The sequence below is a fragment of the Ascaphus truei genome, chromosome 4, assembly GCF_040206685.1.
Source record: "Ascaphus truei isolate aAscTru1 chromosome 4, aAscTru1.hap1, whole genome shotgun sequence".
Lineage (NCBI taxonomy): Eukaryota > Metazoa > Chordata > Amphibia > Anura > Ascaphidae > Ascaphus > Ascaphus truei.
In genome coordinates, this window is record NC_134486.1 from 295,103,073 (window position 1) to 295,120,815 (window position 17,743).

At 43.3% G+C, this 17,743-nt stretch overlaps 1 protein-coding gene across 3 annotated transcripts in view; it reads left to right on the forward strand.

Annotated features, from left to right (window-relative positions):
* DSE (dermatan sulfate epimerase) overlaps positions 1–17,743 on the forward strand; it is a 93,234-nt gene that overhangs the window by 19,576 nt on the left and 55,915 nt on the right. The window contains exons 1-2 of one of the 3 annotated variants that reach the window (XM_075597668.1): positions 13,031–13,132; positions 16,748–17,213. In XM_075597668.1, coding sequence (XP_075453783.1) covers positions 16,798–17,213 — 416 coding nt within the window. In that variant the 5' untranslated portion in view covers positions 13,031–13,132; positions 16,748–16,797. Of the gene's footprint in view, positions 1–13,030; positions 13,133–16,747; positions 17,214–17,743 lie in introns of those variants that run through there. The other 2 variants (XM_075597667.1, XM_075597669.1) reach the window with 2 other exon arrangements.

The window sequence follows — 17,743 nt, forward strand, 5'->3', positions numbered from 1 at the left end:
CTTAACTGCCCTATACTACACCGAAATCTTAACTACCCTATACTGCTTTCTTCCAGATCTGGCTCAAGCTTCACACGGAAGACATCGGAACCCCCCCCTAACCCAGAAGACAGGTAATGAACACCTCCCCAATGTATAACATTGCGGGAATGAGCGTACCTGGACATTGAGGGACTGCGGATCAGGTAAGATCCCAGGTGGGATTGCTGCTTTAGATATTGTGAAGCGGGGACATTCAGACATTGGTTAAGGGGTTCAGGAAACTAGTCATTCACACCTGGCTTTTATTTCTAGATCCGACATTTACACACACACATGTAACAAGGACTAATTGTAGTATAATGTAATACAATAAATACATTTATGTCAAAAACGAATGTTGTTCTGACTAGGAATTTATTAAATGTATTTATTTATATATTTTATTTTAAAGCGGGGTTGGGGGCGGGACTAGGGGCGGGGTTGGGGCGGGACTAGGGGCGGGGTTGGGGGCGGGACTAGGTGGCGAGTAGATTTTTGGGTTGGGCGAGTAGATTTTTGGGTGATTTGTCGAACACTGTATATATATATATATATATATATATATAATACAATATATACACTATATAATGTATGTGTATGCTGCATATATTATTGCCTGCGTAAAATATTTTGTGTATTTTAGTCTTAAAAATGCCTTCAGGAACAGAACCTTTCATTTAAACAGTGTTCCTATGGGAAAACGTGTTTCGCCTTACAACGTTTCGCGATCCAACGCCATTTTGAGTAACGCATTGTGTCGGATAACCGAGGACTGCCTGTAACCCTCGCAGCAATATACGCTCCTAACGAAAATGCGACTGACTTCTTCCGAATATTCTTTGACAAGCTCCGTAAGGTGGCGATAGGTAACACTATAGTGGCAGGAGACCTAAACAGCCCTAAATCCAGCCCAAGCAGATGTACGCCCACTAACAAACCTCACAGACAGGACGTGCTAACTTTAACAAGGGGACTAAAAGACTGTCAGCTTCTTGACATATGGCGAGAGCAACATCAGAGAATAAGAGATACACGTTTTACTCTCACCCCCACAACAGTTACGCAGGATAGATTACTTACTTGTGTCTAACAGATTGGTTCCCGGGGTCTCTTGCTCAGAGATCCATGATATTTCATGGTCCGAAGACGCATCAATAGAGCTGCGGTGCACACTCGTTCCGCTAGACAGACCTAGAGCGAATTGGAGGCTAAATGAGATCCTCTTAAAAATACCAGACCTGGGGAAGGAGGTAGAGGACAAAATCAAGGAATATTTTGAGGAGAACGAGGGGAGTGTCACGTCGCACTCCACGCTGTGGGAGGCCCATAAGGCTACCCTCAGAGGGATATTAATGAAATTGGCCGCCAAACATAAAAGGGAGCGTGAAAAAAAGATTAAGGACCTAGAAAGAGAACTAGCGGAGCACTCTACGCTGCATAAAAAAAAAAAACAGAACCACACACTGAAACTACTATTAGACACCAAAACAAAACTCGATCTTCTCCTCTCCTCCCAGGCTGAGAAGGAAATGGCATGGTCTAGGCGGAAATTTTACAAAAAGGCTAACAAACCTGATACACTACTTGCCAATAAGCTAAAAAATAAGCTTCCAAATTACCACCTTCACGCTATTCGGAATCAAAAGGGCGACCTCACCTCCATACCTGGGAAAATCGTGGAGGAATTTAAAATGTACTACGAAAGACTCTACCATGGAGATAAGGTCGTCCATAACACTAGAACGGGGAAAATGTTAAACTCCTTCTTGAAAGAGGCAAAATTACCTACCTTGGGAAGGGCTGAAAGAGAGGTGCTCCAGGCAGACTTCACACTAGAAGAGCTATCGGAAGTCATCAAAGCATTAAAACCGGCCAAAGAACCGGGACCAGATGGCTTTTCTAATTTATATTATAAGAAGTTTGCCAAAACGTTAGCCCCACATATGCTAAAACTATTTAATGGAATTCTAGAGGGGGCCTCCTTCCCAGCTCAGATGCTCCATGCTTCAATCTCTGTGATCCACAAACCTGGAAAGGACCCGGCAGACTGCAAGAGCTACCGACCGATTTCCCTGATTAATTCAGACATACAAATATACTCCAAACTTATAGCAAACAGGGTGGGTAGTGTTCTTCCCAGGTTAATACATGCGGATCAGGTAGGGTTTATCGGAGGTAGACAAGTGGCAGACAACACCAGGAGAATCATTAATTTGATCGATTTGGCCCAAAAGAAAAACATACATTCTATGGTGCTTAGTCTGGACACGGAGAAAGCCTTCGATAGGATAGACTGGCCCTAAACAGAAACACTAGGAGCGTTTGGCTTTGGGGGATGCCTCCTGAGAGCCACCTTGGCGCTGTATGAGGGACCGACAGCAAGGGTGAGGCACCAGGGCTTTGCCTCGGATCAATTCCACATAAAAAGCGGAACGAGACAGGGGTGCCCGCTGTCGCCGTTGCAGTTTGCCCTTTGTATAGAACCACTAGCGGCACACATCCGAAACGCTCCCGATATTGCAGGGATTCCCATTAGAGATCAGGAGCACAAAGCAGCATTATATGCGGATGACATCATCTTAACATTATCCAAACCTCTCGCGTCCCTTCCCAACTTGTTTGGAATCCTGAGCAAATTCAATCAAATTTCGGGCATTAAGATCAATCAGTCCAAATCCGAAGCCCTCAACATAAACCTACCTAAAAATGTAGAAAAACTGATTGACATTAACTTTAATTTCAAATGGCATACCTCCGCTATCAAATATTTAGGGGTATACCTCTCAAGGGATTACAAAACATTATATAAAGCAAACTTTCCCAGGTTGATTAAGGCGCTGGGGGATGATCTCAGAATATGGATGAAAGGGGGCATCTCGTGGATTGGAAGGATACATAGCGTGAAGATGAACCTCCTCCCAAGGATGCTATATCTGTTCCAGAGTTTGCCTATCCCTATAATACATTCAGACATCCTCTCCCTACAGTCAATAATCATGACATTTTTTGGAATAAGAAAAACCCAAGAATCAATCAGGGTATTCTAAAAAGACCCACGGTACGAGGAGGATTAGTGGTACCTTGTTTGTTGGCCTATTACAAAGCGGCCCAATTGGCTCAAATTCTCCAGTGGCACACGGACCCAAGTTTACGGAGATGGGTAGAGCTGGAGAAAACATGCTGTGCACCAATTGAAATCCCAAACCTGATCTGGATACCCAAAATAGGGGTAAGCAAGATGGGAATACCGCTTCAGACCATTGCCAATTCTCTAAGAGTTTGGGAGGCCACTAAATTGAGCTGTAACTTTACCACTAAAGCATCACTCATGGCGCCAATCATAGGTAACCCAGATTTCGCTCCAGGGATGAATGGTAATAATCTATTAATTTGGACACAGTCGGGGATTACCGCCTCAAAGATCTGGAGGGTAGGAAATATATCCAAACATTTGAGCAAATTAGGGCCTCAAAGCCCATCCCAAATAAAGAATTCTTCAGATACCTCCAGATCGGTGTTTTGTTATAAAAATCCCTGATCAGACCAGCGAGAACAAATTTTGAGCCGCTGTGTTCCAGAGATACGGACACGAGGGAACTCACATCTAGAATGTACAGGGAAGTGATCTGTCCAGAGACGGCTAGTGCGACTATACTGACTTACATCAGACAGTGGGAGATAGACCTAGGGAGACGCTAGAGGACAAGGACTGGGATAAGATTATCCAAGCAACAGCGAAAAGCTCAATCTGCACCACACTAAAGGAGAACGCTTATAAGGTCCTCATGCGGAGGTATTACACCCCAGCTTGATTGGCTAAATTTGTTAGGGGCTACTCTCCGCTTTGCCCAAAGCAGTGCGGGGAGGTGGCAGATTTGCGACACATGCTGTGGTCTTGCCCTAAGGTGGCCCCGATTTGGGAACAGATTAGAGATTGGTTACAGAGGATTCTCGGTTGGGAGATCCCCCTGGATCCGTGGGTGTTCCTCTTGGGCAGGCGGATCCAGGGACAGTCAAATGCGACGCATAAATTGATCGCATTTTGCAACCGCCACAAGATGCGAGATCGCAGCATTATGGAAGCAACCAGAAGTCCCAATTATACCCAAGATCAGAAACAGAATTTGGCAAGTTTGTCGGATGGAACAGTTGACAAGTCTAGTCAACGACACCGGCACAAATTTACCTAGAGGTCTGGGCGCCGTGGTTGGCACAGACAGACATCCTAGGGGTAGATGCCAAGGCAATCTTTCTTTGATAGCTCTAGATGCGTTCTCCTTTGGCGGGGCAGGGACCTAACACCACCTAGGGACGTACGGGTAGTGGACAGCCCCAACTAGAGACAGCCCCCCGGCTGCAGGGAAGATCTTGAGCGAGCCATGGCGGAAGCAAAGGATGTAAGACGACAGGACGGCTGAAGGTTCCTAGAACAGGAGAATCCTCGGCGATTGGAAGTCACTCGGCCCTCCCACCGACCCCCCCCCCCCCTGTCCGTGGTCTGGTTCTTCTGGTCTGTCCGTGTACTGTACGTGGTAGTAACTAGTATATGTATAGTTGATACGTTGTTAGAGCAAAAAAAATTGGAGACTGAATGCAACGGGCTGTGTTACAGTGTACGAGTTTGTTTCTCCAATAAAAATTTGAAGTTGAAAAAAAAAAAAGAAGAAAAAAAATGGAATGAATTGCCTCTTTAGCGAACTACAGTAGATGGAAAAAGAAAGCGATGCTGAAGGAGGGCCGAAAAGATGCGTAAAAAAGTTGCAACAATGAAACATAGAAGTAATTATACAAACCATTGCTCCTTTAAAGCACAAGCCTCAAGAAGCCTATATGAGTGTATTTAGGAGTTAGGAGTGCTTGTAGACTGCAGGCTTTGCAATAGTGCCCAATGTAATGCGTAGCTGCAAAGGCAAACAAGCTCTTATCTTGCATCAAACGGGCAATGGATGGAAGGGAAGTAAAAATAATTATGCCCCTTTACAAAGCACTAGTAAGACCACAGCTTGAATATGGAGTACAATTTTGGGCACCAATCCTAAGAAAAGACATTATGGAACTAGAGAGAGTGCAGAGAAGAGCCACCAAATTAATAAAGGGGATGGGCAATCTAATTTATGAGGAGAGGCTAGCTAAATTAGATTTATTTACATTAGAAAAGAGGCGTGTAAGAGGGGATATGATAACTATATACAAATATATTCGGGGACAATACAAGGAGCTTTCAAAAGAACTATTCATCCCACGGGCAGTACTAAGGACTCGGGGCCATCCCTTAAGGTTGGAAGAAAGTAAATTTCACCAGCAACAAAGGAAAGGATTCTTTACAGTAAGGGCAGTTAAAATGTGGAATTCATTACCCATGGAGACTGTGATGGCAGATACAATAGATTTGTTAAAAAAAAGGTTGGACATCTTTTTAGATGGGAAAGGTATACAGGGATATACCAAATAAGTATATATGGGAAGGATGCTGATCCAGGGATTAATCCGATTGACAATTCTTGGAGTCAGGAAGGAATTATTTTTTCCCCTTAATGGGGTTTTTTGTTTGCCTTCCTCTGGATCAATAAGTAAGTATAGATATAGAATAAAGTATCTCTTGTCTAAATTTAGCATAGGTTGAACTTGATGGACCTATGTCTTTTTTTTTCAACCTCAACTACTATGTAACTATGTAACTATGTATAATGTTAGTATTTTGCCCACTGAGCATGTCCTGTTCTTTCTTATTGTAGAACACAAAAAAACAGGACTGGCGCTCAGGAAAGTATTCTGATGGTGAGGATAAGATATACAGTGACTCCCAGTGATGGAACAAGGTGTACAATTAAAACACACTATAAAAATAAAAACCAGTGAACAATAAACTTTAAATGGTAAAAAATACAAAGTGATCCCACTCAACCTTCATGTAAGGAAAAGTCTTCTTATTCCTTGGTGAACAGTGGGCGAATGGGATGAGGGAGCGGGATCACACATGTTAACAAAGCTAAGAATGCAAATAGTTCAGCACAGTAATAAAAATGATAGTGTAGACAGAAATCTGTAGATGTTATACTCACATACGTGTGAGCCAAACAAGCGTGTGACACTTAATGGTGTGTAGAAACAGAGACTCCGCGTAGTGGACCCTCTGGGTGCAGGAGATAGATGTGGGTGTACTAGGACAGAAGGCGGAGAAACACCATAGCATAGACCGTATATAATGCACTTTAATAAAGAAGCACTTCACATGTGCGCACTTAAAATTTCACAAGTAAAAAGCAGCATGTGAGAGTTATCAGATGGAGCGAAGACGTCCGCTCCGTGCTTGGTGGAACCCGGAAGCGCCTCGCAGGGGTATTTCCAAATGCGGCCGCAAGAAACAACACTCAGACTCTACGTTGGTCCACTTCAATGTCGCTCTGCTGTCGCCTCGATTCTACGCGTTTCGCTACGTTCAATAGCTTCCTCAGGAATCTTTATTATTGTAGCCAGGTACTCCCTGGGCTACTAATTCCTCTACCCAACACGTAAGCCCTGGTACTAGCGCAGGCAGTGTTGAGGTTAAATCCATGCTCCTTGCTGCTGCAGTAAACCACTCCCTTGAGTGATGGGGGGAGGGGGTGGCTACTTACAGTAACATCAAGTTCATGAACTTTTCCTGAATATGCTGATCACATCACTAGTTTCCTGCGTTTAATATACATCTGAAATTATAACCTTATTGCTGTAAGTAGTACAGTAAGCACACTGTCTTATGTATTAATCACTGGGTCTAGTTCTGACACGTCTGTATCAGCAAAGCAGAGTAGCTACTGATAGTGACCAAATGCCTTACGGGTATTCTATTATTTCTTTGTCTACAAAGTTAATGTTTAAATAAAATACATCTACAGTATGGTCAACAAGCATCTTTTCTTGTGTGTTAGGGCTATTAAGCCTTTGTTGAAGCCACTGATCAGTTCATTTTTTTTTGTCTGAGTTAAAACGGTTCCAGAAATCCCTTGAGCAAAGACTGGGGAATTCCTGACATTCTTAAGAGGGGAAAGGTTAGAGAAAACAGAAAAGTGAGACAGTTCTGTATGAAATAATTTCTATATGTGTTTTTATTAGTGAATTATGCACGATATAATTTTGTGAATTTATGTGAATGCACAAAGGCACAGCTTTAATAATGAAACTTTTTTTTTTTTAAACTCCTTTATTTTGTTTCAAATAGGTGTGTTGTGTTCAGAAAAAATAGGAGCCCTTTTTTTTCCATAATATCTTGCAGAAAAATCACGACATTCTTATGAAAATGTGAGCAATTATAGGTCTGCCACAGTAGATTACACTTAGAATTATTTGATAATCTAATAAATATTATTTAGCATTATTGACTACCTCTTCAAGTGCATAGTTACAAAATGGTGTCCAGCAAAGCAGATAAGCATGCTATAAAGTGCTTGAGAGAGCAAAAATTATAGTCCAAAACGATTACACAAAATGTTTCCTGATAAAGCATTGTTGCTAGCCGGACTGAAAAACAAATTCGTAAAACTGATCATTCAGGATTGGGAGCAGTTGGACCAGTGCGTTATCGATTCATGCAATCGGACAGTGGCGTTCTCGTCTTCGGGCGTGTGTCTCAACAGAAAGAGGACATCTTGAACACACACTTTGACCCATACTTTGATCCTAAACTTTGTTAACCTTGGTGTTTCAGATTAGAATACAACAGTATTCTTGTAGATTTACGATCTACAAAGGAAAAACTCCTGTTTCTTGTTTAATGAACACGAACCCACCGCAGTGTATCTGGTACTTGTTGACATACTAGTGACGTTAATGTAGCGCACTTTCCCCCACCCCTTGGAAGATATGGCAGCTACGGTATGTGTGGTGTGTTACCTGCGGCTCACAGGAGGCCGGAACCTCCGCTGCTTGGAGCCTGGGGTGTACCTGATCCGTCGGGTGACAGCGCCTCCACCTGCGCGGGATCCTAACAGTGTGGGATAACTCCGTGCAGGACAATACAAGAAATACACACTGATGTAATGGTGTTACTGAACACGTGACTAATGAGACAGAACCTTTCAGGCCTCACAGGGCCGTACCCCCCTTTCACCGTGCCACCCCAACACCGTGTCCACACCCCGGTGGGGTTTACCTCAAAGTACTGCTGTGCCCCACAGAGCCAACCCTGGTGTCCACAGAGTCAACCCACCCAAGTGTGAGACAGCGCTACCCCACTAATGTGTTTACAGTTGGTGCACTTGGAGTATCTGCCCAGGTGCTTCTGCACCCGGGAAAGCCCAGAAGAAGAAACTTGTCCCAGCGATGGTACCGTTGCCTCCCGTTGGGTGGTATCCCACATGGACGGTGCCACCATGAAGAATGTCTCTTAGCTATAGGTGGTGATCTGGTCCCAGACCACGTGATGCCAGGACACAGCTGCATCCCGTCTGTGTCCCTCACACTGGCACTACAGGGCAGTGTCCCTATCTATGGGCCTGTCCCTGCAGCAACCACAAGCTAAGGGGAGTCGGGCCTAGCTTCGGCCTAAGGGGTCTCTGGCCTAGTGCAGGGGCCACTGACACCCTGCACACGCACAACCTACCCTTCTGCTGTCCCAGCTCCGACTGGTGTGGCTGCAAACGCACAAAATGTATCAATCTTCCCTTGCAGGGGAAGCTGCAGCCCTATTGGCTGTTGGCCGGCATGTTATTTAGCAGCCCCAGGGGCTGCTGGGCATTGTAGTCCCCGCGGAGCACCTCTGTCTCTAATGGCCACCTCTCACGTGCCTAACCGCTCCTCTGCGCATGCCCGCGCAACTTCAATATGGCGGCACCCCGCACCTCTCCACAACGCCTACAATTTCCCCCGCTATAGCGGAGGTGAGTGGGGAACTGGGGGAAACCAGGGGACCGGGTAGAGACCGTGCTATACTTCTTAACATTAGTTGATTGTCTACGTTGGGCTTCTTGTACAATGTTAATCTATATAACAGACGTACAATTGTGGAAATTTTCATGGGGATGGATTGATTGAGAAATATGATATGATGAAAAACAGAAGGTGTAGATATATATACAATCAATGTGATTAGTTTAATGTTGGAATTGCTCGTTTAACTATTTTACACCTGTTATGCCAGAGGGTCCTGCAGGGCCTGTAAGGCCATATTTACTGTGCAGATGACACCTTTACAGCCCATTCAAATGAAAATCGGTAAATACAGCCCTTAATTACAGGCCACTGTGTTGGAGAAAGGACAAGTCCAGCCCCAATTAGGACCAGATTGAACTAATGGTACTGATATGTTTTAAAAGGCTACATCTATATGGGGAAAATTTACATTGGTCTGTTGCAGGGTTAAGCGTGTAATATAATGTGCGCGGATGTGCTGCTGTGCGCGCGCGTCAATTATCATTGGCTGTGTTAGCAGATGTTGATATACTTGGGACGCGCGCACGGCCGTGAGCGGTGGAGCGGCAGACCAGGGGAAAAAAATAATAAAATTGTATTTTCGCGCTGCTTCCACGCCGCAAACCAATATCAGCGCAGCCTAATGCTGTGACGTCAGAGTCCCGCGCGTCAATGCTTGCACCCTAACAACTAAACGCGCATGCCATTTGCACGCGCAACGCCAGGCATGTGCCTGCTCGCGCAGCAGCAAGGACTATATTACACGGCTTGCATACCTGATCCGGAGTTAACTGCCCTCCAAGTCAGGTGTGTTACCCTGCAATGGACCGAAGTGAATCTACCCCAGCGATTTATATATTTTGCGTGTGTCTGTGTGTGTAAACCTGATGGGTGCAACCCCATTCAAAATCAACTTTAAATTTCAAGCGGCAGCCAAAGCGGATTGCCATTTGTTTGCATTTTATTTTTATCTCGTTTTGCCCTTTCCAACAGTGTTTTAATTTTTAAAATTGGATGCTCCATTCGCAAGATATGTGTTTTTTAAATATTAAGTCCCGTGAGGCTAAAATGAAGCTGCCCCCAGAAACCAGTGCATGCTATAGGTTACCACAGATACCAGAGATTAGGAAAATGTTGATGGTTAACACAAAATTTTTTTTTATTACATTATCATATATTATTTTTAAGGACAGGATGTGCTCAGAGAGCAGGTTACCAACTACACTCTTCAAGCAGCTATCCTCCTCAGAAGCCTATATACCATCATATGAAAGTTACTCCTATTATACAGATGCACTGCAATGCGTGCACGCGCATCTGTGACGTCACATTTGCGACGTCGCAGAGCGGCATTCTTCTGCGCGCGTGACTGTAGGAGAGACGAGGCTGAAATCTGTTCTTTGATTGGACAGCTGTGTCGCAAAACGCGGCCGTCACAACCAGAAAACTAATTTGGAAAACGCTTCAACTGTCGCCCGCATTTCAGTAGCAAGCGACGAGACAGTCGCATTAGGTATAAGCGCTTTGCGGGGATGCATACTATTTGTTTTGCCGTTGCGTCGCTCCGGAGTGTCGCGGTGCGTGTTTTTTGGTATAATCATGGCCTTGCTCTTTAGGGAGAAAGAGCGTCTCGATCAGTAAACACACTGACTCGGTAAGCTGATTCAGCGTTTTTTGAATTTGGGGCACCTGGTCCAATTCCTGGTATGTGCTCCTTGTGACCTTAGACCTCGTGGCATCGATTGTAAGGTCACCTGGGCAGGGCCTGTTTGTAAAATTCCTATGTACTGCGCACTGTACTATAATTGGGAAGCGCTTTGAGTCCCATTGGGAGAAAAAAGCTGTCTGAAATAAAGATAATTATTTATTAGCGACGGCAGCCACTGACCTTGTAAGACTGGAGTTACAGCTGCCATATTGTTGAATCCTAGGCAGGAGGCGTTTTTATGGGGACTTTCTACCAATTAGAAAGGTTCAAGTAAGGTCAGGAAGTGAAGACAGGAATGAAGAGGGATTGCCCTTTCAAATGTCATTAAAAACATAGTGTTTTTTTTTTTAAATCTGTTTTTTATGCCTTTTTAATTCTCCCTTGTTGGATGCCCTGTTTCTTATGAGCTGAAGGATTAGTTTCAGTGGTAATGTCACCGCCTTTTGACGTATGCAAGTCCCCTTCTCTCCCTGTTCCTCAGGCACTCATTGTGCAAGCAAAATTCTATATACAGGACTGCATACACTGTCAGCGCTATATAAGAAACACATTATTGTTATTTGTGTGTGGCAATATAATTGCTTTATTATTCGGGTGGAACAAACAAGATTGGCAATCGCACTTATACCATAGAGCAGAAGTGCGCAAACTGGGGGGTTCAAGATTTTTAACGGGGGGAGGGGGGCCCGGTTGCAGAGGCCCCGTGCTCTTCCCCAAAGCATTTAAATTAAATGCCGGGGATAGCGTGAGTCCTCTGCAACTTCCCTTACCTTGTCTAAAGCAACACAGATGTCAAAATACCATGGCAACATGACATCACATGACCCCAAGGTGTCATTTCATGCCGACGGTAAGGAGGGGGGGGGAGGGGGTTAGCAGGGGAGTAGAGTGGCAGGGGTGGGGTGCGCAGCGAGGAAAGTGTGTGCACCCCTATCATAGAGTTCCTGTTAAACATGGAAAATATCCAGATTTGATTAGGGAACCTATTACATAACTAACTATAAATATAAGGATTTCTTTACCCGCTTGTTTCACAGTATGAGCTCATGCACAGGAAGCAATAGAACATATTTGAAGCACTGACCTTCTCTTGCAGAAAGATCACAGGTTATCTTGTTGGGGAAGTGGAATAGGTTCACGAGTAGCTGTGCATCAGAGTCTGGTAAATAGAAAACATTGAGCATACGTGACAATGTGAACGCCACTAATGAGGCATTTTGGGAGGGAAAAATGCCTTTATCTTAGTGAAATGATGCACATTTTGAGTAATACTAAATAAATCTGTGTGTGCTTTTATTGAGTGACGTGTGTGTGTGTGTGTGTGTTCTGGGAGGAACACAGGCATGAGTTTACAGGGATACATATTAAAATAGATGAGAAGCAAAAAGTGATGCACTGTGGGTGCTCATTGTATGTTATTAGTGGAAGCATTGCATGCTGGGTGATTTATGGGGAAAGGCAGGTTTGTGCGGGCGGCGATTCACCGCAGCCATGTGACCCCTAGCGTTTAAGCTGCTAGGGGTCTCATCGCAGGACACTACTTCACCGCCAAGGTAAGTCCCTAACCTTAGCCCTTACCCTAAAACTCCCTAATCTTAACCCCTAATACTAACGCTATCCCCTACCCTAAAAACCTTAAGCCCTTACCCTAACCACTAAAACCCTATAGTTATCACCCTACCCTAAAACTTACCTTTTTCATTGAAGCACGTGGGATTTCCGCGACCAAATGTCCAATTTCGTGTTTGTGGACCTGACTGAGAGGTGAATGTGCTCATAAGTGGTATTTTATTTTTGGGGGGCATAAACATGGCTGACGTTTTTTGTTTTTTTTGATAGTGATGATTTACATGCATAACATGAGTTCTAAAAAAAACAACCTCACAATATAATGAAATTAACCAAGCAGGTCTGACGGTGCTCATTTTAAAATCGATTACAATATATTTAATAGCTTCTCCAAACGTAGGTCCCCAACAACTTGTACTAACAAAAGTATGGGCTGGCTTAAAGACATTTAAAATTTTAATTTTGGGATAACTTTGCATAGGAATGTGGTCACAGCGTCTGTTATGGAATTAGATTGGCCAGACTTTTATTGCCATATTTTCTGCCCCTATCATGACAAACTGGCTATAGAGTAGGGTGACCAGACGTAATAATCATTAAAAAAGACAAAAAAAAAAAATACATTTTTTATTTTATTTTTTTAATTCTGGAGCAAGCGTGACATTTTGGGTTTTGACTGGGGAAATATGGTCACCCTACTATATAGTATTATGGAAGAGCTCCTTAAGCGTAAGTTTATATCTATCCAAGGATGTCTGCACATCCCTCTGTGATTGGCTGAATGGCTTGTCACTCACCCAGGGACAGCCAATGAGACTGCACATCCCTCCCCCTCTGTGAATGAAATGGAGAGCTGTATGCACATTGCACAGGAGGGAGTGCAAAGAGAGGGTAGGAGAGACAGCAAAGTGACTGAGGAGGAAATAGACTGCAAAGATGAGCAGGGTAAGGTGGGGAAGAGGGGACAAGAGACTGCAAGGCATTAGAGTAAAGGAGAGGCTTGGTGAATAAAGGTACTGACTCTGAACAATGACACCGAGTTTGAATCAGGGCTCCTGGTTCAATTCCTGGTGATAGCTTCTTGTGGTCTCAGGCAAGTCACTTTATCTCCCTGTGCCTCGGGCACCAAAATAGAAATTTTAGACAAAAGAAAGCTTCAGAATCCAAAGGCACTACTTGGCAACTAAAGTGTTCTGGTTCAGGGGACTTAGAACCTGTCAGAACATACATGTCATAGGGGTTCCAAACTCCAGACACAAGGACAGATAGCTAATAAGACACTCATTGATAGGTGGACCATATTTATCCCGGCAAAATCTGGGACAAATGTCGCGTGATCACCGACTATGCATGCGCAATCGGCACTTGCTGACCGCTCATGCGCGATCGGAGCTTGCCGGTCGCCCATGCGTGACTGGCACCGATAGAAAACCAGGACAGTGGCCCAAAAAGTCGAGAGAGAGGCCTTAAAACTGGGACGTCTGGTCACCCTACTAATCGGTATTACTATACTGAATTTATACTACATTAATGTACAATAAATGTTTCACTTGACACCTGGGATCTTTTCTAAATGGTGGACAGAAGTGTCGCTGTTATGACATAGGGGATGTACAGTATGTGTACAGGTTGTAGAAAAAAAATCTAAATAAACTATGGGTACATTTAGTTGGCATAGTAGCAGGGTTGCTGAAGGGCGTAAATGAAGCAATTCTGAAAATGATTTTTTTGTGTGACTAACCAGTTTGTCAAATGTAAGAACGTAATTATTGGAAGCGTATAGCTTGCCTTTGCGTGGGGTAGTAGCAATTCCAGTCCAGGCTTTGTCTGACCTGGTGCAGGGGACACATTAATCAGTCACCGCGAAACGCTGCCTTTTTAAATATGAAACACTTCCTAATTTTCTTTTCTAACTAGAATAATCAGAATCCACCGACCAAATAAGTTGCCGCAAAAACATCAGATTTTGGGGCCTCTTCCAAGTAGGATAGCCAGGTGTCGAGTATTGAACCGAACTGTCCTGTATTTGGATCAATCTGTCCATTAAAAAATTAGAGGTAATACTGGACATTTGTGTGTCCCCAGTATTACTGCTCTGGACTTGGTGATCTGACCAGCTTGGGGGGCCACAGGATTTCCCTGAGCAGGGCTGTTGCTTGGGGGCCGGGCAGTTTCCTCCATTTACTTGAACAGAATAGCCATTATTGCTACAGCTTGCTCTGTTTCATAAATACGCCTCTGTGTTTGCAGGTACATTTTTGTGATGCTGTTTTAACCTGGCGTGTGTGAGGGTCTCATGCTATGGGCATTTATGTTCATTTCATTTTTGTGTTCTATCTATGATTTCTATGTCTGCTTTACAGATCCAGTTAGTGGTCATAATGCCATAGCTGAAACACTGTAATCATTGCATGAGAGCATAATCCAACTAAACACTGTAATAAACCGGTTTAGACACCATTTTTTTTTTTTTTTTAAAGCTTCATGATTTCCTTACATTTTAAGAGTATGAAAGGACACGTTCAATAGATTGCCTTTTCTGTAAAATAAAAGGGATGTTTGTTTTCTAAATAAAAAAAGATAAAATATAATGTGAGGTATTTGATTACGTGCATTTTAAAGCTGCAATCCCACTAATGCAAGTGCTATTTTTTTTATTTTATTGGAGACTTGCCATTCCCCAAAGCTAAAGTGGGTTCCTGAGATCCTTACTGGTGGACAATATTTTCTGAGGAAATTTTAAATGGTTGTCTAAAGCAGGGGTGCGCAAACTTGCCTGCTCTCCTCTGTGGCTCGTGCCCCCCCCCGACCCACGTCACATGACGCGCGGGGTCATGTGACGTCGTCGTGAATCCGCAGCGCTATTTGACGCCGGGTTACCATGACGGCGTGTCGCTGGAATGTAAGGTGTTTATAGAGGCCTCGTGCGGTTCTGCAGCATTTAATTTAAATGCCTTGGGGGAGAGCACAGGACCTCTATAACTGACATGCCCACCCCCAGTTTGCGCACTCCAGGTCTAAAGGGAACCTGCAAACTGATGTGTTGCACCTTTCTATTGGCCTGTGTTTTTGCGGTCATTTTGTTCCCCTGGATCTATGGAACCGGGAGGAACCCAGAGCTAAAAATAGCACGGTATTGCTGCGGGGGCATACTACGTTTCCCATCCTGTAAATTCTAGATATTAAAAAAAATGAGCACGTGAGCGCAGCCTAAAGCTTAATTTTTCAAATGTATTGTACTGAACAAGATTGTTTATTTTCGGTGTATTTTTTTCTGCTCTCAGGCTGCCAGCTCTCCCCAGGGAAAGATAAATGTTTCCCTGTTTTCAAGCAGTCAGTGCTGCTGTGTGAATTGCAACATAGTTTGTACAATATTAATTTTTCCACATGCCACTAGTCGGTTGCCCTGGCAACCTCCCAATGCTCATAGTTGAGATTGGTTTAGCCCTCTCCCCCTGACATTCTCTGTATATTGTTATGCCCCTTGGCTTGTTCCTGTCTGGAAAGTGTGCTCTCTCTTGTCAACAGTATCCAAAGTGAGTAGACACATCTTCCACTGCTCCCTTAGAAAGGGGTTCCTTTTTACCTCCCCCCCCCCGAGAAGCACTTCCCCTGATACCAAAGCCACAACCTCTCAAATAGGATACTTCTCCTCACGAGACATTTCCTACCACAAACTACATGCAAGTACTTTTGTATTTCTGTTAACCCCACTCAATATAGTTGAAGAAAATAGAAGGACTTTGTGTGCTTTAAAAAGGGGATGAGTTAAGCTACATGAATTTTCTCACATGCTACAAGTGAGCCTGGATCCAGAATATGTATCATTGCGAACATTATAAGATGAAAATTAGGGTACGTTTTGCTGTCATATCTCTGCCTCCTATATTTCTCTCATCAGATCACATTTCCTGATTGGTCACCTCAGTAGGGCGAGGTATTTTTATCAGCTGAGGTGTAGCCAACAAGCCTGACAAATGTTCTCCCCCTCCCCCCCCCCCCTGTTCCTGTTGCAAATAAAAACAAAGTCACTTGTTCAAAACTTTTAAATGTAGTGAAAAATACGTGTTGTCCTCTGGTTTTATTTGAAGAAATAAGTTGTCCACGCCGCTTTGAAAGCAGTCACACTTGGGGAAAAATGAACAACTGTCAGTGATGGGTTTAGAAGAATAAAACTTGATGATTGAAACCATAAAGAGAATGGTATAAGCATTTTAAAATTTCTCATGGAAATGTTTTCTTGTTTCCCGTAACAGCAGTACTTCTGAACTGGGAATTTGTAATTGGCCAGTTAGGAAAAGGTGCAATGATAGTGGAGAGCAGCAAAGCATACCCTAAATATTATTTTACAAACATTGACAGGGTAAAAAAAATAATATATATATATTTTTTTAATGATTTAGATGCCATTAGTCTTTTATTTTTAACTTGTTAAACTTGTTAAAGTGTTTTATGGCCTTTCAACTTGGTACTATGTGTGACTGCTGCTGTAGCTAGTACTATTCATGTGTTTGATATACTGATATATTTGTTTTTGTTTCTCCTTGTGTTTTCCATTAGGCTCTATCAAAGATGGTGTGGCAGAGCCCGTCTGAAGATCTGATGTCAAGATGAGGACTCACACTCGGGGTGCCCCCAGTGTATTTTTCATACACCTGCTTTGTTGCATTGTGGTCTATGGCACAGAGAAGAACACAAACGCACAAATCCCATTCCTCAACGCAAAATACGATGGCTATCCCATGCTCTACTTTTCAAAGGGCGATGTGGAGGAGCTGCGTATCAGGGCAGCGGGGAGTCATCGACACATTGCATCTCGGATAAGTGAGGCGGTTCATATTATGCTGTCCAACCCCAACGAGTACCTCCCACCCTGGGACCCAAAAGAGTTTGCTGCCAGATGGAATGAAATTTATGGCAATAACCTTGGGGCATTGGCAATGTTCTGCGTCTTGAATCCTGACAATACGGAAGCACTGAACCTGGCCAGAGAATATATGGAAAGGATGGCAGCTCAGCCTAGTTGGTAGATTTCTTAATCTTTTGATCACTTTAATGCATGGTTTTGTTATGTTTTGGATTACAGATGGTTACATAATACTTATCGTGTTGGGTGCCACTGGTTTGTTTTTATTTTTTTATTTATTTATTTTACTCACCCTAACTTATTTTGTGCCTGATCAGTCTGCAAATCCAAAATAAAATGCAAACATTTGCAAATAAAGGTTTTAGGCAGGTTAAAATGTGGGGTTGATGTACAGTATGACATTTTTATTGAAGTACATTTAATACCTACAGTGTAACTTGGTGTGACCACATGTGCAAAATCAAACAATCCTATAAATGCCAGATGCATTACCAATACACGCTCCTGCTAACAACTGCTTTCAAGCCTACAAAATATAATTATTGCCATTCAATAATGTGTTTGCCAATTCCTATTTAATCACTTTAGGGAAAAAATAACTGGTATCTGTAGTCTACAAAGGAGAATAATTTAGGTTATTAAATTACAGTAGTCAAAATGCTGCTTTTTAGTTAAGCATAATAATGTGT